Here is a 23220-nt window from a genome sequence, read left to right on the forward strand (position 1 = left end):
ACAGATGTCCGAGGTAGTGTCCACCTGTTAACGTGGGGGACTTGACACAAGGGAACTAATCCAGCTAAGCCAAGGCTGGTCAGTGAGCTCAGGGGCAGGCAGGGGACTGTGAGGCAGGAGGGGAACTTGGAGGCACAGCTGGGGGCCCCCAGCACTCTCTCCATCAGTGCCTGGTGGGAACAGCAGCTCGGATATGGGGTTACCTGATCACCAGCAGGAACTCTCAGGGAGGTGGGTAACCTTGGAAGGTTTCAGCAATATTGTTAGGCAGGAAAGAGGATCAAACTGGGAAGAAAAGACTGGGTTGATGGTTAGACTTGATGATCTTAAAGGTTTTTTGTAACTGTAGTGATTCCATGATTTTATGACTGGTGACCAGTTCAGCTACTGACTGCCAGTAACCAGCCCAGTGTGGAAGATTTGGGCTGCCCTTGCTATACTCAGCAAGGACAAGGAATTGGACATGGTTTGCATTACAGAGCACTACCCAGTACACTTAACTCTGTTACCCTTCTCTTTTCTTCCCCTATTTGTTGGAATTGCCTGTGTGCAGGTGGGGAAGTGCTGTCCATTAGGCACCCAGCTGGTTTAATCCAATCTCCCATATTCTTATTACTGTATTTGGATATTACCTGAAGGAGAACCCCTGGAGACTGAACCTGGCCCCTGTTACTGTCAATCAGCAGGAAGGCAAGAGGTTTACATTAGATTAGCATTTAATCTGAATGGTTGTCAACATAAGAATTTGCTTCTTTCAGTCACATATTCTGAACATAAGTCATTCAGTCACATGCCTGAATATAAGGCATAGACATCATTTAAAACTGACAAGGAGACACACAAATCTCATTCATTTTACTGCACCAACACTGAGCCCTAAGAAAAGAAAGTTACAAAAATAATCTTATCCTGCACTTAATCATCCATTCATTTGACTTACAAAAATACATCCATTTTCTCAACAAAATTACAACTCTGATAGTGAAATAAAATAATGAGATTTTCAAAATAGAAAAATAGTCTGCTTCACTTAATCTACAGAAGCGTTCTCTTTTCTTTTGGCAGTTCCCATTGCTGCTACCATATGCAAAGTGAGGACTGAGTACATTTCAGTGAGATAAAGATCACATTGTCTCTCTGGAGAAGAAAGAAAACAGTTTATAATCAACCAAGTTTACCTTCCAAGAGTCTGAATTCAGACTGGCTGTTACACAGTTTTAGAGGCAACTGCCACAACTGATCTAGAAATAATAGCTTAAGCCACATTCAAATGACTCCACTCAACCCCAGCCAGCAGTTTCTGCAGCCCTTTTATTGCTGGACTACATATTCAGTTTATATAAACCGACACAGACTCATTGCCTTGTAGCTACAGCTTTGTAACAGCTGAAAACATAACCCATTAAAAAACATTAACAGCCTTTACTGGGGATTCTGGTTATTTTTAAACATGACTATTCAGAAATACCCAAATATTACAGAATAAATCGAATGCCCTAAACTGTTCTCTGTGATGTTTTGGAGCTATGTAATATTGCTACATAACTTACCTACTTCCAAATGCAACAAATCTGCTATTTCAAATTCCATCAGACTCAAAATTGTAAACAGGCTTATGGTTTTTATAGTTGTAAATGCATATGCCTCAGGCATACCTATCTTGGTTTGTCCAAAAACCAAAACAAGAAAAAAACCAAAAAACCCCAGCCTTAGATGGAAACTCAACAGAAATCTTAAATGCAGTTAACTTTTACTCACACACACTCAAAATATATCCTTAGAAGCTCCTCATGATTAAGTACTTTGCTAAATTAGGACAGTTCATAAGGCCTTTGACTTCAAACTTGCCTGACAAGGTTTCAGTACCAAACTTAATGAGACACTCCATGGTTGCATTGATTTTACTTCACAGTGCCCTTCAGCAAAAGCTTTCTCAGTTTCCAGTCCCAGCACTGTGAGCCACTTCCCAGATGGCCCTGAGCAAATTACAGGTGGCCACTTCCACTTTCTCCAGGTGCTCCCTGACAGCAGCAAGCTCATTCTCCAAAGGCACTTCTGGTGCAGCAAAAAGGCACCTCTCACAGAGACACACAGTGAAGGCAGTGGGATGAAATTCCTGTCTTGTCTTGCGTTTTGCTAATTTCTTCAAGGTGAACAAACCTCTTGGATTCCTCCCTCTTTCAGATTTATATATGTCCTCAGAACCCAATCATTTTAGCTTAAGCTTGGAGCCAGTTTCTGGAGGTCTCTGTACCTGCACTGATTACAGAAGCCAGGAATGAACAGGTCTGAACTGCAGTGCTCCAGAAGGTGCCTGAGGTTTGGTGTGTCTTTCATATAAAAACTGTGCTCAACAGTGTACATCTAGAAATGAGGGTCCAGTTGATGTATCTAAAGCACGATACCATCCCTAACTGAAAAAAACCACCATTTAAAAGGCAGGTGTAGCCTCATTATTACAAAATAGGTGCAAGCTGAGATTAATACCCATGCCATGGTGTTTCCTGAGGTAGAGAGCCTACACCATGTGAGAAATGGGTATCATGATTACTTTAAAGGCCAAAATTTAAAGATATTTAAATTACATAATTTTGGGAAGGGACTACTGATTTTGTATATCCTATGGGGAGATGCTGATTTTGAAAATGTTTTCATTCTCTGACAGAGATCAGTTTATAGGTTTCAGAAGCAAGAAACATGGGTAGTGGGAAATGTAGGGTTGTATTTCTTACAGAGTCTATAAACTTAAATTACCTCAAAATCTCTTTCAAAAAAAATGGAAAAAAAAATCATCAGAATATGTCCGCACCAGTGATTTGCTTCATTTCAAAACAAAATAAATCCTAACTTCATATAGTATACTTCAGGTTCCCAAGTGCTTTCCAAACACAATAGTGTGCGATTTATAGGTAGAGATTGTGCTCAAAAGCCACCCCAGCCTCCAAGGGTGAAGTATATTGTGAGTTAATATTTGGGCGGTGCATCATGAATTGGACTCCATGACCTTGTGAGTCTTTTCCAATTCAGAACATTCAAAAATTCTCTGGTCATATTTACACTTTTTTTCCCCTTGACCTATAAATGCATAAAATCTCCCATGAACAAGATCACAGCTTCCCATTAATCGTTGGAAAACAAACAAAAAACCCCCAAGCCTTCAATAGCTTGCATTTCTGAATGTGTGTAATGTCTTTTTTAGCACAGTGCGTGGAGTTAGGTGTATATTTGCACCAAGGTGTCCTCTCTTGATTTCATTACTGACTATATCAGAATCATCCTTTGTCCTTTTTGATAAAACGCAAGCAGAAAAATGACCTGGGAAACTCTCACAGAGTTTTTTGGTGGGATGTAAGCCTGTATTTGGAAAGTTCAGAGCATTCAGACAGAGGTGTCCTTTTTGTGGCTGTCCAAGTTATCTGTGCTTTGATGGCTCCTCCTGTTAAAAGCAGAACAAATGATATATGAACACACTTCTGTCTTTCACTGCTGACTAATCAAGCTGAGCATGGCAGTCTCAAACAGCTGAGAACCTCCAGCAAGGTGTGGTTGTTCTGGACACTGAAGTTCCTGAACAGAGGGACCAGCCCCATTTTAGATTGTTTACCCTGTCTCCTCCAGTCTGCAGAGAGGCCTGTGTTGTATCTGCCAACCCCACGCACATATCTTGGATATCTTAGGGCATGAATTGGTCCCAGACACTCATGCTTAGGTCTTAGAATGGATTCCTTAGCATGGAAATCAATTCCCAATTCCAGTAAATTGGGATAATAAAATCAAGACAGAGTAACAACCTATTTTTTTGGTATTTTACCCATCAGTCTGCCAGGAGTGTCCTTACGTATGTCAAGGACTCAAGACTTGACAGAAGTGAATGAATTTGAGCTAGACAAGATTTTCTTTGGAGAAGGAGAAAAAAGGGAGGAAGGAGAGTGATAGTGTAATAGGAGAAAGAATAGCTCAAAGCTGATCTCTCTTTTTCTCCCACAGTCTTTTCTGCCTACGCCTCTAAATGGTTTGGATATTTCTTGTATTCCATAAACACCAAGAATGCAGTCAACAGTATAATTTTCTTCTGTATAAAAGTAAATTGTAACTATTCACATTTTCCCCAGAAATTTAATCTATGTAGAATATTCCTCATTTCTGGCCTGAAACAATGTACCACAATAGTGCTTTGTGAGCCACTCCAGAGAAAAAGTAAAATAGAGCAGCTGAAATTTCTGATAAATGGTCTTCTAAGCAGGTTGTACTGCACTACAAAAAAAGAGATACTGGAACATGTCATGGCACCATTCCATTAATAATTTGACTAAGAGCACATTGTTTTATTTTGTTGTAAGGAATATCTATATTCTTATTATAAAACAATAATTTTCCCATTATGATTAAGAGGTGCAGTGGTGGCATTGCTGCTGTTTTACTGCCAGTCCAAACCTACCTTAGCTCTTCAAGGGCAAGCTTTGTTTCTTTCCGACTTTCTTCAGTGATCGGGTAGAAAAGGAGTATAAATAAACCTAAAAGGATGAGGATGGCAGGGACTGCTCCAATGAGGAGTTTCAGAGTGAGGATCACATCATCTGACTGTCTGCATATCCCTGGCTTGTATCCAGTAAACCTAAACAAATGGAAACAAGTGGTGTGTGTATATCCAAAGCTAAAAGGCTGTTGTGTTCACCTGAAGGCTTCCTTCTCTCCCCCAACACTCTTCAAGACTTTTCTCCCATTTTCCCTAAACCTCTCTTTTTTCCTTCTTCCCACTACATTTCAAATAATGTTTTTCAAACCTCATTTTTGTGCTTGACTTCAGATAACTGCATTACCTCTGTATTTTCTTGTTATTATATGTAACATTAAAGTTAATTGTTGCTGTTGAAATTGGTCAAATTACTTGCATACTTTTAAAGAAAGGATTGTGGAATCCCATGTAAGGAAATAAACTGATGCCCAGCAAGTTCCACCTGAACATGAGGCAGAACTTCTTTCCTGTGCAGTGACCGAGCACTGAACAGATTGCCCAGAGAGAGTGTGGAGTCTCCCTCACTGGAGATATTCGAGAACCATCTGGACACAATCCTGTGCCATGTGCTCTGAGATGACCCTGCTTAAGCAAAGAAAGTTGGAACCAGATGAGCCACTGTGGTCCCTTCCAGCCCTACCCATTCTGTGATTCTGTGATTCTGTGATTCTGTGGTTCTGTGAAGTTAATCTCTTACATGTTTCCTATTAATATTCAGCAAACTATTCAAGCTCTGCTTTAAAAGCATGCAAGTAATTTGACCAATTTCAACAGCAATAATTAACTTTAATTTAAACACACACTTAAGCACTCGTCTCAAGATAGACAAATTTACTCAAGTGCTCCGAGTTAGGTACACACACTTCATTGATTCAGGGCTTCCATGCAGTCCCACAACTGTTGATATACTCAAATTCCTATTCCAAATTTGTGGAATGAGTTTTTCCTCTGAACATCCACCTAATGAAAGCTACAGCTCATTTGGCATCACTCTGTTTTCTGTGTTCTCCCACAAACATCTGCTTTGGCAAATTGCTGGGACCCAACTGGAATGCAATTGAAAAGGGGCTAATTGGGGAACAGTGAATTGTTTGAGGGTTTTAGCAATAAGCAGCTAAAATTCCTAAGCCCAAAATGTTCAGCCAAGCATTGCCTGTTATTTAGCAATTTCCGCTTAAGGCCCCAAAGCATAACATTCTGGTTACCAAAACCTAATCTGGAGTCAAGGGCTAGATTTCCCTTCTAAGTGTTTATTGTGTGCTGCAGCACGGACAGGCACAGGCCCTTTCTGCCAGGTCTTGCACAAAGGCAGGGCAGGGGATGCCTGGCCACTTTCTCAATCTGGTCAGAACAGACAAGACAAAGTGGAAAGAGACCATAAACCATCTCCCAAAGTGACATGGTCTAGGTGATGGACAGAGCCGTGAGAAAGGCTGTTCCTGGCTCTGATCAGTATCCAGTTCCCTAAAACCGTGCAGGAATTGATCCATTTATGAAATGATCCTTTTATCCTGAAGAGGCTACTGGCTCCCCTGAAAGCACTCAAATCCATGCAAAGACTTACAAGCTCATAGAGATAGTCCAGTCCAGATGCAACAGGGAATGCACAAAGCAGATGTATCACCTGTGGGGAAACTTCATCTGCTGCACTTTCTTGTTTAGTTCTTTACTCATATAAGCCACTAAAATTTACATGAGTAATTGAAAAGAGGAAAATCTAAAGGAAAGTCAGGTTTTTCTGAACAGAAACATGTCAGGGCAGGTAACCTAATGCTCAGTTGTCTGGCCTAGATGGCAACAATCCTGTCTTTAGTGGTCAGCCATCTGGAGCTGCTGGCACTTTCAAGCTCAGGGCATGAAGGCAATTAACTCCACAGGGTAAAAGTGCTGTAACCTCAGAATGCTTTCAGAGTAGATCCACTAAGTGGAAACACAGTGTTACTTACTCCAGTCCTGCTGCAGAAATTCCTAAGCCAATTCCTGCTGACATCTTGGTAAAAAAAACATAAGAAGAATAGAAAATGGTTTCATGTCCTTTTCCATGGGGATTCTGCAGGCGAAAGTTATCAACAACATCAGGCAGCATTGACCTAGAAGTGAGCCAGATAAAAGAAAAACTCAAGCCAAAATTTCTTTTCAAAGTCCAAACTTAATGAAATAGAGCACAGCCCTCCTCCATTTTTGAGCTGATTGATGTAGTCATGCACATGAAAGAATCCAGTTCAAAAGGTTCTACTGCTGGAAAGGAGGGCAAAAAATGTGTAAGAAAAGCATGGCCACATATTAAAATGTAGAAAACCACAGAAAAGCCATCAAACACTTGAGAGGTGACAGAATTTCCTGGTCTGCCTGTCATTCCAATCAGAAGTTGTGATGTTAAAAAAAGAGCAACAAAAAACCCCACGTTTCTTAATATTTCAAGGGACTCTGAATCTCTGAATAGTTGCATTCTGAAATAGCTCTTTTGACAAGGTAAAAACATTTTCAGAGACCAAATGAAACCTATTCTCTCTCTACTTCAAAGAGACTGAATTTGGTAATGGGGAATTAGAATGGAAGCTGCTCAAATGTCAATTGCGAATTGACTTTTTATTTCCAATATATATAATCATTTACAGTTGGAAAAAAAAGGGCTTCTCAGCCTCTGTGCAGAAAAGCTTATGTAGTTTGACAACTTATTTCAAACTATGTATGCCATGATCTGTTGGAGTTTTCAGGGCATTCTACAAACAGATTATGAAAAACAGTGCCTTCAGCAATGGTCTTGCTTTCTGGTTAATGTGACCTCAATAATAATTATTTAATCTGAAGAGGAAATGTCCTGCCATGCTTATCTTTGAGTAGTTTTTCTGCACTTATTTTCAGTCCTCAAGTGCAAAGAACCTTAATTCTTGGTTTCTTTTAATAACCTAACAATAACCTCGTGTTATCTGATCTGTAACAGAGGACTGCTCAAGCAGGGATACATAGAATCATGGAATGGTGTGACTTTCCATTTGAAGGGACTTTCAAAGATCATCTTATCCCAACCCCCCTGCCATGGGAAGGGACACCTTCCACTAGACCAGGTTGCTCCAAGCCCCATCAAACCTGACCTTGAACACTTCCAGGGAAGGGGCATCCACAGCTTCTCTGGGCAACCTGTGCCAGGGCCTCACCATCCTCACAGTAAAGAAATTCTTTCTAAAACATAATCTAAATCTATCATCTTTCAGTTTAAAGCCATTTCCCCCGTTGTATAACAATGTGCCCTTATAAAAAGTAAGGTTAGACATAGTTTCCCTTGTGTGTCCTCTGCTACATTCTTAATTGCTCATCATTAACTGATTTGCCTAACTTCATAATTCCTGAAGCAATGTTATCACACATTCTGTAGTTACTTAGATTATTGATTAATTTACGTACTCTTATGTACAAAGAGCAACTACAGTTACAGTAGATGTAATCTGTTAACAACAGGGCAACCAAGCTCACATCATTGCAAATAGCATCCACTATAAAACCAAAAAAAGATTCTTGGAAGATGTGACTCTTGCCATATTCTTCCTCTTTCAGAGGCAAATTCCATGGAGTAGTACATACATTTAACGCAAAAATACATTAATTCCCCACCTCAAATGTAAAATTCTCCTACCATGGCAACAGAAGAGATGCTGCAATGCTCAGACCAGAGATGAAGGCCACGAAGTAAGCCAGGATCAGGTTTGGAATGGTCACTAACATGACTGCAAAAGGAATCATCCACTGAAGAAGAAAAGCATTATATCTGAGTTTCAGCATGCACTGCTCAATGCTATACAGATTGTTCCCTTCCAAATACAAAACTATGTTACAGAACAGTTCACACACAACAATGTCTCATACTTCAGTATTTTGGTGAAATAGCATTTCCAAAGAGCCCTGAGTCAGTCTGTACTTAACTATCCAGAATAATTGGAGAAACGTAGGACAAGTGGTAGTAGTGTTGTCTCTGTCAGCAGTATTAGGGCTACAACTGAACAAGTAAATTAAGCAGACCCAAGAGCCTATTTACCAGTCTTGAAGCCAACACACAGACCCTGGCTACATTCATACTCCTAAACATTCATGGTCTCCAGAAGACCTACGGCCATATAAATACTTTTTGTAAAGAGCCCTGAAGTGGTTGATTCCCAAACTGTGCCCAGGTAGAATAACAGAATGGTTTGGTTAGGATGGGACCTTTAAAGATCATCTCGTTCCAACCCCGCTGCCATGGGCAGGGACACCTTCCACTAGACCAGCTTGCTCCAAGCCCCATCCAAGTGTTCAAGCCCTGGCCTTGAACACTTCCAGGGATGGGGCATCCACAGCTTCTCTGGGCAACCTCTGCCAGGGCCTCACCACCCTCACAGCAAAAAATTTCTTCCCAGAATCTAATCTAAACCTACCCTCTGTCAGGTTAAAGCCATTCCCCTTTGTCCTATCACTCCATGCCCCTGTAGGAAGTCCCTCTCCAGCTCTCTTGTGGCCCATTTAGGCACTGGAAGGGCCTCTAAGGTCTCCCCAGAGCCTTCTCTTCTCCAGGCTGAACAAACCTAGCTCTCTCAGCCTGTCTTCATAGGAGAGGTGCTCCAACCCTCTGATCATTTTTGTGGTCCTCCTTTGGACTCACTCCAGCAGGTCCACATCCTTCTGAGGTTGTAGGTCCCAGAGCTGGATGCAGCATGGCAGGAGGGTGCTCACAAAAGTGGAGCAGAGGGGCAGAATCACCTTCCTCAGCTGCTGCCCACACTGCTTTTGAAGCGTTCAGTTTTGCAGGCTGCAAGTGCACATTGCTGCGTCATCTTGAGTGTCTTGTCAACCAACACCCCCGTTTCTTTCCCCTCAAGGCTGCTCTCAATCCATTTTCCACCCATCTTGTATTTGTGCTTGGGATTGCCCTGATCCAGGTGCAGGATCTTGCACTTGACCTTGATGAACTCCATGAGGTTCCCACAGTCCCACCTCCCAAGCCTGTGCAGGTCCCTCAGGATGGCCTCCCTTCCCTCCAGCGTGTCCCCTGCAGCACACAGCTCAGTGTCACCAGCAAACCTGCTGAGGGTGCCTCAGTCCCACTGTCCATGTCACTGACAAAGATGTTAAAGAGAGCCAGTCCCAATACAGACCCCTGGAAATGACACTCCTCGCTGGTCTCCACTTGGACATTGAACCATTGACTACAACTCTTGGGGCGCCACCATCCAGCCAATTCCTTATCCACTGAGTGGTCCATCCACCAAATCCATGCCTCTCCAGCTTACAGACAAGGATGTCATGCAGGACAGTATCAAATGCTTTGCACAAATCCCGGTAGACACTGTCAGTTGCTCTTCCTTTATCCATGAACACTGATAATTCTTGGGAGACTGCTAATCAGCTTGGGCAAAGATTTTTCTGCCAGTTGAGCAACAGAGATGAACAAATGTCAATTTCTATTTTAGGCCAGTGGAACTATTTAATTTACTATTAGAGACGATGCCTTAAAACATCCTCACACTGCATTTCAAGGGGAGTAGCAGGGCTTCAGTGGTCATTTTAAACTGTAAATATACCATTTCACAGATCACCTTCAGTCTTGAATGAGGAAGAATTTGCTTTCATTTCCAATGACTCCTTTAAAGCCATATACATACTCAGCAATAACTAAACCCAAAATTCAGGGTGTTTTACTCCACTCTACACAGCCGGATCCACTCAAGACATTGCATGCCAAGTCACAGAGGCTACCCTCAAAACCAAATTAATTTGGGATGCTTGGGATTTGTGTTCTGGCAGTAGTCATAGTCACTAGATTTCTTCAACTTCAACTTGAAGCAATGGGCTTACAGGATTGAAAATCCACTATTTTAAATGCTGATTGAATGCCTACTGCCCAGCTGTCCTATACCCATCATATGCTCCATCTCCCACGCCTGTGAACAGGCACAGCAGCACATGTAGAATCCTGAACCAGGGGCTTATCTACAGGGCTTTTTAATGATGGGGGATTAGTTTAACATTAAGTGTTTCAATCCTCTACATGTGCACGTTGGGAGCTGAGGGTATGAGAAGAGCTTTCACAGAGAGTGATTCCCCTAAGCACTGCTATTTACAGTTCTGTATGATAAGTGATTCTGGGAGTCCTGGAGACTAATCCATTATGTTTATGTTTTAAATGCATTTCCCATCTAAAGCATTTGCTCCCAAGTTAAGGAGGCAGAAAATAACCTTTCCTGACTGCAAGTTCCCAGCACAGGCAGATAATCCTTCCATTAGCCCAGTGTTGTGGCAAAATCGTTATTTCACCACAAGAGAGCACTCCAGCAATACAAGATTTTATGTTGTCTATAAGCAATTTTATGACTGCCTTATGCTCCACATGGGGCACCCACTCAGAAACCAAAGCACTTAAACAAAATTCTAGATCAATAATAATAATCATTGTAACTGTAATTTCCTAGAGAAAGAGAAGCAGGGCCAGCAGGACTGAAGTTACAATGCCCTAAAGTCTTGCTCGCGCAGCGGCATCGCAGTCGTGGGGGCAGTGCTCCCACTGCAATAAGCAGCTAATGCAGCTCCTTCTTTCTTACTTGTAAAGCAAATACTCTGTTATTGGCATCTGCTCCCTCATCACAGGGCTGCTGCCCTCTGAGTTATAAACAATATCCTACAGTTATCCCATGCCTTCCATCCGTTCCCTGGCAGCACTGTGGAAGGTGACCCTGCTGGGATGCTGAAGGTGGTACTGGTCTGTGCAGCAGCACATTATGAAGGGCAAATCAGGAAAAGGTGCAGGGAGGATGTGAGTGGAAACAGGATGGGAGAGTGGAAACAGGATGGGAAAGTGGAAACAGGGCTGCAGAGCCCGGATTCATCCAAAGGCATCTCTCCATGCTGCACAGTGCTCATAGATGGCAAGTAAACAATTGCATATCTGTGAAGAGGTGTTTTTATTTTTACTAAATCCTCCAAAACCCACAGCCAGAAGGTATTATTGGCTAGGATGGAAGCTGGAGTTGTGGGAGAGAGCCGTCTTCTGCTTTTAGACACCTTGCCAAAACTATGAACCAAGAAGACACCACACTTCTAAAAATTTCTCATGACAACTTCACCTCCAGTCACCATCTGAGACTTATTGAATGTAAGTTCAATGCTTGCTCCATGAGGGCAGAGCAGACACCTAAATGAACACAGCATGTGGAAGCTGAAGGAAATAAATAGAAGAGAATAATTTCTAGCCTGTGCACCCACCTGGTTGTGGGAAGAATGCTATCAAGGATCCTACTTGGGAGCAGGATAATTCCTGATAATTCCAAAAAGTCTTTAGATACTTAATCAGTAGTTAGACTTGTTGGCCATGTCTTGTGGAGGAATGGGTAAAAAAGGAGAAATATCAGTGGAAGAAAGCCAAGATTCTTGTTGCTTATCTACCAGCTTCTAACCTCTTTCAGGGTTCTCTTCAACATTAGAATCACCTTAACAGGAAAAATTAGTCTGGAGCACTGTGACTATTTCTTTCAGGAAACTGAATTTCCAATCACATGTTCACCCTGAAAACTGAGTGAGGTTTTAGAGAAAAAAAATTTGTTTTCTCCCCTGTCTCCTTCCCTTCCAGTAGACCATTCCCCAATGACAAACTCAGGAGCCTTAAATGATGTGCTTTTATTTCATACTGGGAGAGAACAGGTTAGTTGTACAGATCACACAAGGTGGTAGTATAGGAAGCTCCTGTGATGCATTGTCAGACACTAAATCCATCACTGAGCACACACTGAGTCCCCTGAGAAATGTCTACAAGGTGAAAGAGAGAGGTGGCTTTTTTTCAATCCATCCCCCACTTAGACCATAACAGTCAAGCAACTCAACTGTAAAATTAAGTTAAACCATGTTTACAGAGGTGCTTACAGGCTTTCCAGTCATGTAAAACTAAATTTGTAGAGCCAAGTTGGTTGAAGAAAGCATTTTTTGTAGCCAAGTAGACAGAGGAGGAGATTTCCTAAGGAGGAAATCTGCATTCTCAGGTCTAGTCAATGGGCCAATAGTGCTTTTGGCAATTCTCTTTGCTCAAGTGGTAAAAAGAAATAAGGATGGGGCTTGGATTCCAGATGCCTACTTCAAAAAACATAACAATTCAGCATATTTGGAACTTGGGTCTTAAAGTTACTTCTGATTCTCTGGAAGTCATTCCAACACAGCTTTTAATTTCAAAAATTATACCTGTTCAACGCTATTCAACAACTGTCACCGGACCTAAATTTTTCAGCTTTGTTCAGATTTTTACATATAGCTTTGGGCTGGCTTTTTCAAATCCTCCTGCTTTGTTGTGCACAAGGCAATTTTTCTTTCCTCTTTCATAAGTAATTGAAGGTAAACAGGGGGAAAATGGTGAGGAACCAGCCTATACAATAACTCACCGAGGATGATGACAGAAAATTGCTGCTGTCTGCACTAAGTAAGGGACTTAAAATAATCCATCAGTGACAAGGGCAGGCTCACTGAGCTGGCTTTGCAGAGTTGTGTCACAGTTAAACTAGGCTTCTTTTCTCAGGTAGGTCACCTTTTCGTTACTTCACTAATAACTGTCCCTCCCTATTCAGAGGGATGGGGGTGCTCCTAGAGGAGGACGTGTAACAGAGTTTTGTTTCCTTGCCTGGGACCGAATTACCAATGCAAACACCTCAGCACCATATAACAAGGACAAAACAAGCCTTGTACAACAGATAACTTGTCAACGTGAGGCAACTCAGATCTGAATTTATAAAACTTCACTAACGCTCAGTTCTGAGAGCAGTCAAATGAGGAGAGCTTGTGCAGATTCTTAAATAAACTGGGACCTCCCTATGGCATCAATTCATTTCTCAAAAGTTTCCCTTGGAAACTTGGAATCTGTCTGAAATTTGGTATAATGATTTAAAACAAACTCTGAAACTGAGCAAATTCACATAGATTGAGTTTATAAGCACTTGAAAGAGCTCCTGAGTGGCTCCAGTTGTCAAATGAAATGAGCACAAGCAGAATTCTTTTTCTCAGAGCATTTGCTTACCGAAATCCCACATGCTGCACACTTCTTGCCAAATCTCTGCAGAAACTTCTGCCAGAAGGGAACGCTCACAGCTGCTGATACCTACAAGGGACAAAAACCGATATCTGTACTGTGCTTACTGCCACTGTCTTCTTCAGCTCTAGAGTTCACAGGCATCTTTTTGTCTAGTACATAAAGGCCTGAAAGGAAGGTGAACATGAAGATTACTGGTTTTCCTCATCCTTTGAGTGACTTTTTAAAATTCATTGTTAAGCTATACATGAGAGGGTTTTCCACAGTCAAATATCAGAAGACAGTGTCTTAAAATTTCCTTTCCTAATGTGAGCCACAGCAGTCAAAGCTGTGCTCAGTCATTGAGGTTCAGACATACTGCAAATAGTCACACTTTGTGCTAATGCCTTTTGCCACATTGCCTGAACCTGACAAATGATGAGTGAATTTAGCTCTACCCCATGGTACAGGAAGAAAGATGAAGTGCAAGATAAACTTATCCTAAGATATACTTAGAGTTAGCATTCCATACTATGTATCCCTTATTAGGAACAATCTGTAAGAGAAATAGTTGCTTGCAGTAAACATTGCTGTTTCAGATACTGAAATACTCACCCATAGCAGCAACAACCACAAGCAACATAGTACCAATGCACTGAAGTACTGCCACTAATGGCAGCCTTACACTATACCTTTATTTAAATGTCATCTAATTGTTACAGTTATATTTCAGTCTTTGCTTACTTTAACTCTACTGTCTCTTGTCTCTGTTCTTGGTGACCATCACTTGCAGAGCCTTAAGATAACCAACACTCCTCTTTTGCAGAGCCTTAAGATAACCAACACCTTGGTTTTAATGTTTTTGGAAAAGATATGTCTTATAATTTGGGAAAGGATAAGTATCACCTAAGCAAGCAGAATTCTATCTCTGTATGTCAAGAAAAAAGGTTCTGTACAAGGGTCTTTTTATCATGCTGCCAATTGCTCTAGAGAGGAATCTTCATATTTCTGGATATTTTAAATATTTATCCTTGCAAGCTGCCTAGCCCAGAAGAGTCGTGTGTATGAATATGCAAATTAAAGTTGTTTAATTTTCAGCACATAAGATTGGGGAAAGGGAAAAAGCTGGTAAAATTCCAGACCTCCTTTCTAGAAGCAGCTTTTGCCCTTTATAGGAGCAGAAAATTGCTTACAGGTAAAAACAACCAGGAATGAATTAAAAGTTCCAAACCACTATATTTTTAGAAGTACAGCAGGGAACACCAACTTTATTTCAAGCAGACAATGCAAAAGAGAGTGTAGCTTCCTAACAGCTCTGCTGAGACACAAAACACTTCTTGTCTTCTGTTACTTTGTGCCAAAGCCCAGTGAGAACCAGGTAACATTTGGGAGAGAAGTACAACTCACCAAGATGGTCACCACCAAATACTGGAAATGATTGCGGAGGCCAGCAGCGTGAGTGCAGAACAGGACAAAGTTGCCCTGCTCCAGCTGTTGAAGACATTTGGTGACCACCAAAAGAGAAAGGAAAATGAAAAAAAAAAGACAAAAATGACATCACATGCCATATTAGTTAAATACAGTCGGTGACTGATGTGTTAAATGTAGGATTTGGGAGTCTCATTCATCCCTTGTTTGCAACAATTTAAAGAAGCAGTAACTGTCCCGTTATCACTGGAATAACGTGCCAGTAATGCTGGGGTAAACAAGAGGTAAACCACACCTAACAGAGCATAAAACTGACCAAAACAGTAATGGCCCTATGAAAGGATTCTGTCTCGAGGCATTATTCCCTATGTCCCATGTGCCTTTTGTTGTCACAGCTACAGACTACTGCAAGAAACTGCCCTCTCTTTTCCGCAGCAAGGCCATGAATCTTTCTCTAGAAGCTCTGACTCTGAAACAAGTAACTTTTCAGCTGCAGTAACACTCCTGCCAACTTTCTGTGGTAAAGCAGCTGGTTTTGTATGCAGCCTCAGATATGGAGTGTAGCTTTGGGTCAGGTATCTCCCTATGTCTGAATCCTCATCAGATGGAAGGACCTAACTGCAGTGTGTTATATGACAGGTGAAGCCAGTGCCACCACCATGCTTCTGCAGAACTCAGGGGACTCTGAACACCTGAATGTGATGGAGGGCCAGCTCCAGCAATTCTGCAGAAGTGGAGTGACAGAGGAGAATTTAATACTCATGCCACAGCAGCATGATCAATTCTTGCTCCTTTGTGTGCTTGTAGCTTACAGGTGGCCAATCATATGTATACAAATTAGGATATTCAAAAAGTTGTATCCCATCTCTATTATCACAAAAGCCTTCCCTAGTTTGTGTCCCTGTTTATGCTGCCTTAATTTTAGACATAGGATATCATATTCTGGAATTATGCCAATGTATCTTTACCTTCCCATTCCTTTACTGATCCATTCTCTAAAGTCCACAATATCAGTGTCCCTCCCTCAAGTAACAGCAGCAAGGGTTGCTCATGCTGGCTGAGCTGGAGTAACATAGCTTCCAGCTTCTGCCTCCCTTCACGCCTTCCCTTCAGTCTGCACAAATAGCAAAACAAAGAGATATGAACTGACAGAAAATCTTTTCCTCTCTGGGTGTTGTCAGCAAGTAGTTGGCTGCCAGCAACCAGATGTGCTCTCTATCCCTGCTGACTGAGTGGATGCTGGAAGGATGTGGACAATAAGGGACCTTTCATCTTTCATCTTCTCCCTGTCCCTGCAGCTGGTCACAGTACCTCCAGCTCCCAGATATGAGTAGAAATAACTTCTGCTATTGTTTCTCACCTTTCAGTATTCCAGCAAGGACTAACAGATGCTGTGCCCAAATCCAGGCCAACAAAAAAGTTCAGTGCTTCTTTGGCAAACAAACTTTTAAGCAGCCCTTCTAAGGAACTTAGTAATTCACCAGGACTTCTGGTGAGCACAGACTGCTCTCTTACATGTCATACTCCTGCCTTCTGTCCTGATATTCATTTGATCAATGGCTCACGTGACTAAGAGTCTCTTGGCAAAAATGTGACAATTATTTGCTTTTCAAAATAAAGTAAACTTCAACTGATATGTACAAGTTCACATCAAAATAACATATTCACTGAGCTGAACAAAGCTAAAAAATCAAGCTTAAAAAGCCTCCTGGACCTATGGGGAGTGAGGGTTCCTTACTGAGTGGCTTTTCTACAGCTCCTCTCTGGGAGGATGCACCACATCTTTTCATGAGAGCCACATCCAATTGCAGGTCCTCATTTCAAAATGGGCTCTACCTAACTCTGACACAGGAGAGACCTCCTGCCTTTGAATGTCTTCTTACTCTGACCTAATGCCTTCCATCACGAAAGATTCCACAAGACCTAGTTCAGCCACTATCTGAGGGCAGCCACCAATGCAAAGGAAAGGGGCAATGGTTTAAAGCAGGGCACACACAGAGAGGAACAGACAGAAGAGAAAAGGCATTTTCTAAGCAATTGAAACCACAGGAAACTGTTGATGGATAACACAGAATGACCCAGTCTGGGTCACTGGGACTAGTTCTTCACCTTTTATGAAAAAAAAAAAAAAAAAGGAAAAGAAAAGAAAAGGAAAGGAAAAAAAAAAAGAAAAGAAAAGGAGAAAAAAAAAGAAAAGGAAAAAAAAAGTCTTTAAATGGTCATGACTTTGGCTTTGCTTCTCCTTTTTAAGAACCATCTCCAGCCACACAGGACCCCAAAAGAGGACTCTGGTTCCCTACTGATTTACAGGGGAAGGCAACACCCCCTAGATCACCCCTCCAGTCACCAGCCAAAGGTTATTTGCATTTCAGACTCCCCCGTGCTGAGAGTGGAATGAGGCCAACACACAGACTGAGAGGGTCTGAAGTTACCTGAACCGCTGTTGAGATGAGAAGAAATGAAGCTGTAAGCTTCACATACGGACCATGCTTCATGGTGAGTGCAAGCCCCTTACAAAAAGGAATTGCTCTGTCTGAGTTTAAGGCATAAGGATCTAAGAGAAGCAAAATACATAAAATAAAAATCTTTTCAATAAAGGAATGTGAAATAACTATTATTAAATCAAGGCATATTTAAATGAAACTTACCATCCCTTTCCTTTACTCCAAGAAAAAGAATGACAATTCCAAGAAGATATACACCTGCTATGACCCCTGCTGCAATCATGTAAACTTTTGCCTTTCAAAAGGAAAAAAAGACATTTGAAATTGTGACAGGAGAATGACATGTCATTATGAAAATTTCAGTCCCTTCTTGGTAAGGCACCTGCAAATGAAGAAATGCCCATCTGCACACAGCCAACTGCCTGTCTGCTACCTCTCTGAAAAATGTTCACTTCTGCAGTTTGTTTATAAACCACACCTGTCTTAGGATAAATTCAGGGCACATAAGTATCTATTTCTTGAAGAAAAAAAAAAAAAAAAAAGAGGCTGTGAACAAAAGCGTTACTGTCTTGGCAACCTGAATGTTTTAAAAATTTGCTTATATTGAGACTAACTACAGACACACACAGTCACCTAATCAAAACCATGCATAATCCACAGAGGGATTCTAATTTTCAGTAAGTCCAGACTGCAATCTGGAACTTCATGGTGGATGGAAGAGTCCTCAGTACTGATGTAAACATAGTTACTACAGTTTTTGCATTTATACATGATGATAATAATGAATTTTAGAAATCATACTTACATGCCAATGTTTTGAGTATATGGTAGCTTGCATGCTGGTTTTCCCAGTTATTTAGGGAAATATTCAAGCAAATTCAGAAATCTTTGCTTCCTTTTATCCAGGGGAGCAAAGCCTCCAAGGATACTTCCCACACCACAAGGTCTCATTTATTATTTCTGACTACACTGACTTTGGATTAAAGCTTTAAAAAATATTTTGCTTTAGTATGATGTAAAAATTTACTTTAGAGTGTGTTATCAAAGATAAAGTAAGTGCTGGTTAAAAGCTTTATGACACAGTGATTATTTGATAGGAAAACTGAATTCCAAATTACTGGTTATATATTGTAGATGAAATTATTATAATTCTAAGAAGAAGGTGGTAAAAAATGCAATCACAAGAATGTATTTCCAAATATAAAGACACTTAGTATAGGTGCAAACATATTCAGATGAACCATGTAAGAATAGAAGATTTTCAAGAAAACAGCTTTTGTTAAGATGTTTACATTTCAGAAAATAACATGGTGAAATAAAGGAATGTTCTTTATATGGGATAAAGGTGAGGGATTTTTTATATCAGAGATATAAATTAAGTCACAGAGTACTTTCACACTGCTGGTCATGGCCTGCACAGAATACAGAGAGCAGTAGTGGAGATGCCTGAATTCACTTAAACAAGGCAATTTCAGCCTCAAATGCAGCCTAGCCAGGAGAGAACGGTCTGAAAAAAAAGGATAGTAGCAGGACTCCTTTGTGAATTTTATATTTTATTTTTACGTATTTGTTAATTTGCTGGAAGCATTTGAATTAAATATTGTATTTCATAGGCCATCATTAAATGTGATTTGAGCTTACACTATCAAGGATACTCATGGCAGGCCAAATAAGGTTCTACAACCCTGAACAAAACTTGTTAGCCCATCTACAACTCTATCAGTACCCATGCTTGGTTTCCAGTAATAAAGATACATTCCTAAGCTTATAGTAACAACTCCAGGAGAGCTTAAAAATAACCATTTCTTCCATTTCCTTTTTTTCAATAATGAGCAAAATAATATCAGTTGTTCACTAAGTGGTTTTTAAAACTAGGTGTGCTCTTGAGCAGAGAAGAAATAGTCCTTGTAACAAAAAGGGTCAGGGCCATACTTCTGAAGGGCACTAACAGAAAGTCAAGATTTGCCCTCTTCTAAATATTTCCTGATGGAGTTTCTTCAAGTTCATATAATCTAGTCCTGCCTCAACTTGTGACTTAATGCCCATCAGTCATACAACCAAAATTCAAGATCCAACATCTCCTGTTTACTGTGCAATTAATTAGGTGCATATTCTGCTGTGTGTGGTGTGAACAAGGGACAGGTTTCCAGTCACACTGCAACTTCTTCAGATCTGAAAAATGTTTGTGTCTAAAAGCTTTCCCATAGTTTCCCAGTTTTAGTATCTAGTTTAATGAAAGATAATGCCTCTACCTACAAACTCTGGCTACTTTATGCTATGGATCTTTACTAGTTTTAAAAAATAAAAAATGACTTGACATTCAACTCATTGTGAAGTTTCTTTCTCGATCTCCCTCCTACCTCAAAAAGGACAGGAAAGCACAGGTGATTAGACAGAAAGGAAATAAATCAAGATTGTGTCATTTTTTATGTGAAAGCCATTTCAGAGATTTCAAAATAGCAATTGGGGGTTTTAGTCTGAAGCAGATTCAGACAGGGAATCTGCTGTGCAATGAAATTCAGCTTGCTCCATGACTTGTCCAGCTACTCATCTTGACAATTCACAGAGGTGTAATAAACACAATAGTGTTTTACATCAAACCATTGTCCCAGAAGCTAAAAAGGAAGACAGGATGATGTTCTGTGTCTTGTTAGAACACACACTACAAGTTACCAAACAAGCATCTTCCAAAACACATTAATCAGCCATAAAATGGTATGGCCACTTAGAGAAGCAGCCCAGGTGTCCTCAGACAGTTGCCCAGATCAGCTCTATGAGAAGCCTGTGCCAGAAAAAGTAAGGAACAGAGAAAGAGAATAGCGACTGGGAATGGGGCAAGGCCAGGACTATTCCCTTTCCTGGACCACCAGTGCTGATGCCAGAGTATGCAAATTCAAAACATAGATAAAAACATGCCTTTAGCTTGTGATCTTACTGCTGCTGAAGCATGATAATAGGAGCTTCTCAACCGCATTAGGAAGAGCACAAATATGTACTTCCTCATTTGCATCAAGCATTTGAGATTAGATTCAGGTCAAGGAATCTTCTTCATAGGGTATTTTATATATTGGTTGGTACTTGCACTGAGAGAGCAACAGATGAAAGCATAAAAAGAAAGGATGAATCTAGCAGTTGGTAAAATGGAACCAACAATCTGCTGATTACACAAGGTAAAACCCACTCCACAAGGTAATTGTTTGATTCAGGGCCTGTTTCTAGACCACTGGAAACAATTGAAGACTATCAAATTGTGCTAACTGAGGTTTGGATCGGGTTTTAGGTTTTCCTCCCAGATATAAAACCTTCTTTGTTTCTCAAAAAAATATAAAAGTCAAGTACGAGGAGATTAATTATTTGTGAAAAATTACAGGAAAAGTCTGCCATGGCAAATTAAATAAACAAGCATGGATCCCTAGGTTCATTCCACATGTGAACCACTGAGATCTGCCCCCACTAATTGCCTGTTACCAAACATTTACTTATAACAGTGCTTTGTACCTTCACAAAAGTACAGATTCCAAATAGGACTTACAGTTTCATTCACAAAATTGCCATTTATCTGTACAGGACATCTCCAGTGGTAACTCCTTTGGAAAGCAGTGTTGCTGAACTGAAAGATCCTACTATAGCCAACATTTTTTCATAGAATCATAGAATGGTTTGGGTTGGGTGGGACTTTGAAAGATCATCTTGTTCCAACCCCCTGCCATGGGTGGGGACACCTTCCACTAGACCAGGTTGCTCTGAGCCCCATCCAACCTGGCCTTGGACATTTCCAGGGATGGGGCATCCACAGCTTCTCTAGGCAACCTTGTCACTCTCGTTGTAAAAAAAATCTTCCTGATATCTAATCTAAATGTACCCTCTTTCAGTTTAAAACCATTCCCCCTTGTCCTGTCACTACAAGCCTTGGTTAAAAGTTTCTCCCATCTTTCTTAAAAGCCCCCTTTTTGTACTGAAAGGCTGCAGTAAGTTCTCCCTGGAGCCTTCTCTCCTCCAGGCTGAACAAATCTCAGCCTGCATTTACAGAAGTGCTCCAACGTTCTGACAATTTTTGTGACCCTCCTCTGGCTCTTTAGCTTTTCTTTCTAAGCTTCTATAAACTGTAAATCAGCCCCTAGTGAAAACAAAGGATGGCCATGTCCCTCCCAGCTACTTTATAGGTTTGGCACCCCCTGCAAAGCTTCTCAGAGAAATTATGCTGTCACACTGAGGAGGGGTTGCAAAGACAGCAAAGATGGGAAGCACTGTTTGCAACAGGGTCACCGCCTCAGCTCCAACATCACTGATTTCAAGGAAGTCGCATTTGTGCTCATCCAGATGGATATGATATGGTATTAGAGGAACATCCCCACCCTTCTCTGTATTTTATACATTTCAATGTGTTCCCATAGACACTTACTTGATGAGACAGGGGATCTGAGGGGTCTGGAATGCTGGGAGCGTCATGCCAGGAGTCAGTGGTGTTTAGTGAGGGATTCACAGTGCAGTGGGGAGAGACATGAGCACTGGCCACAATCTGCCCCTGAAGTGCAGCTCCAATCAAGGTCCCAAGCACTTCCATGGTCATTCCTAAAAAACGGAAGCACAAATGTGCGCTGAGGATGAGAATCTTGCTCATTTGTCTCACTGAAGAGAAATGTCATCAAACAATTTCCTTTTACGGGAATGAGTAATGCAAAGAACAGCAGAACTGGAAGGTCAGTAATAGAACAGTTTCAAGGAAAAAGAGTTTTGTCATTTGTTTTTCTGATCAGCTTTGAGAAGAAGCATCCACACAAGCTGCATGAGATGCTGAATGCTGAGATTAAGAGCCACAAGGGGATAACGTGGAGATCTTTCATCTTGAGGACCAGAGTGGAACTACTTTTTAAATGCCATTTTCTCCAAAGCAGGACTTGGAGTCATGACATCAGACTATTCATCTCAAACTTGACAGAAACTTGTGAAACACTTATCTAATCAGACCTCTGAGTCCTCCAACTGAAAAATAAAGTGATACCTCAGGTTTATGGAAATAGTACAGCTACAAAACTCTTGGAAACAGCAGGTGCTGTTCTTAATTGCCTAACGCCAGAGTCAGGCAGAACTATCTACCTCTACCTCAGAGAATGATCCAGATCACTAACTCTCACCAGAAAAAAAAAAAGATCACCTAAAAAAATAACCAAAGCCTCCACTTAGGAAAGCAAAAATCTAACCACGGGCATCATCTCATGAAATTGATCAACAAACTGACCACATCTTGCAGCTCTGTTGAGGCGAATGGTGAGAAATTTGGGTTCTAGACCCTCCTCACCCTGAGGGATTTCAAGCCTACCATGCCCGTTTCCCTGCAATATGACCATACCCAGCATCCCCATGGGCAGGAGGTACTGAATTCCTGTCCTAGTTCCAGAGACTCTCTTTACACATTTTGCATAAAGATATATAGGGCCGACTGCATGAACAGATTAACGACAGGGGCAAAGTCTCCCCATTTATGAGGGAATGGACTTCTCATTGACCCAAGATTCAGGCTTTTTTTCTATTTTTTCTCTTTCAGTGGCTCCCAGAGTCCCATGTTCCTTTCTCAGAAGCACCACAGGGGATTCTGAAGGGATGCTTCCAGAGCAGGTTGTGTCCTGGTGGCTATCATACTCCCCTCAGGAAGTGACAGGCATTTCAAAAGCTCCTAGGCTCATGTTTATTCAAGTCTCCTGATCTATAACAGCCTTCCTAGATGACCTCAGACACGTGGCTGTTTGTGTGCTCCTGTAAAGGAATAAAAATTCTTCACCATCTAAAGTGACGGCAACGCACACAGACTGCGAGGGGCT

The 23220-nt window shown here is 41.2% G+C and overlaps 1 protein-coding gene across 2 annotated transcripts in view; it reads right to left on the reverse strand.

Moving 5' to 3' along the window:
• Positions 1 to 698: 698 nt before the first annotated feature.
• Positions 699 to 23220, reverse strand: part of MFSD2B (major facilitator superfamily domain containing 2B) — a 39046-nt gene continuing 16524 nt past the window's right edge. Inside the window, exons 6-14 of one of the 2 annotated variants that reach the window (XM_048297650.1) lie at positions 21804 to 21973; positions 17606 to 17696; positions 17390 to 17511; positions 14937 to 15020; positions 13539 to 13619; positions 8151 to 8260; positions 6463 to 6606; positions 4439 to 4615; positions 699 to 3436 (exon numbers count right to left, since the gene is read on the reverse strand). In XM_048297650.1, the coding sequence (XP_048153607.1) occupies positions 3379 to 3436; positions 4439 to 4615; positions 6463 to 6606; positions 8151 to 8260; positions 13539 to 13619; positions 14937 to 15020; positions 17390 to 17511; positions 17606 to 17696; positions 21804 to 21973 (1037 nt within the window). In that variant the 3' untranslated portion in view covers positions 699 to 3378. The remainder of the gene's footprint in view (positions 3437 to 4438; positions 4616 to 6462; positions 6607 to 8150; positions 8261 to 13538; positions 13620 to 14936; positions 15021 to 17389; positions 17512 to 17605; positions 17697 to 21803; positions 21974 to 23220) is intronic. The other variant, XM_048297651.1, reaches the window with a different exon arrangement.

Source organism: Corvus hawaiiensis, chromosome 3 (genome assembly GCF_020740725.1).
Source record: "Corvus hawaiiensis isolate bCorHaw1 chromosome 3, bCorHaw1.pri.cur, whole genome shotgun sequence".
Classification (NCBI taxonomy): domain Eukaryota; kingdom Metazoa; phylum Chordata; class Aves; order Passeriformes; family Corvidae; genus Corvus; species Corvus hawaiiensis.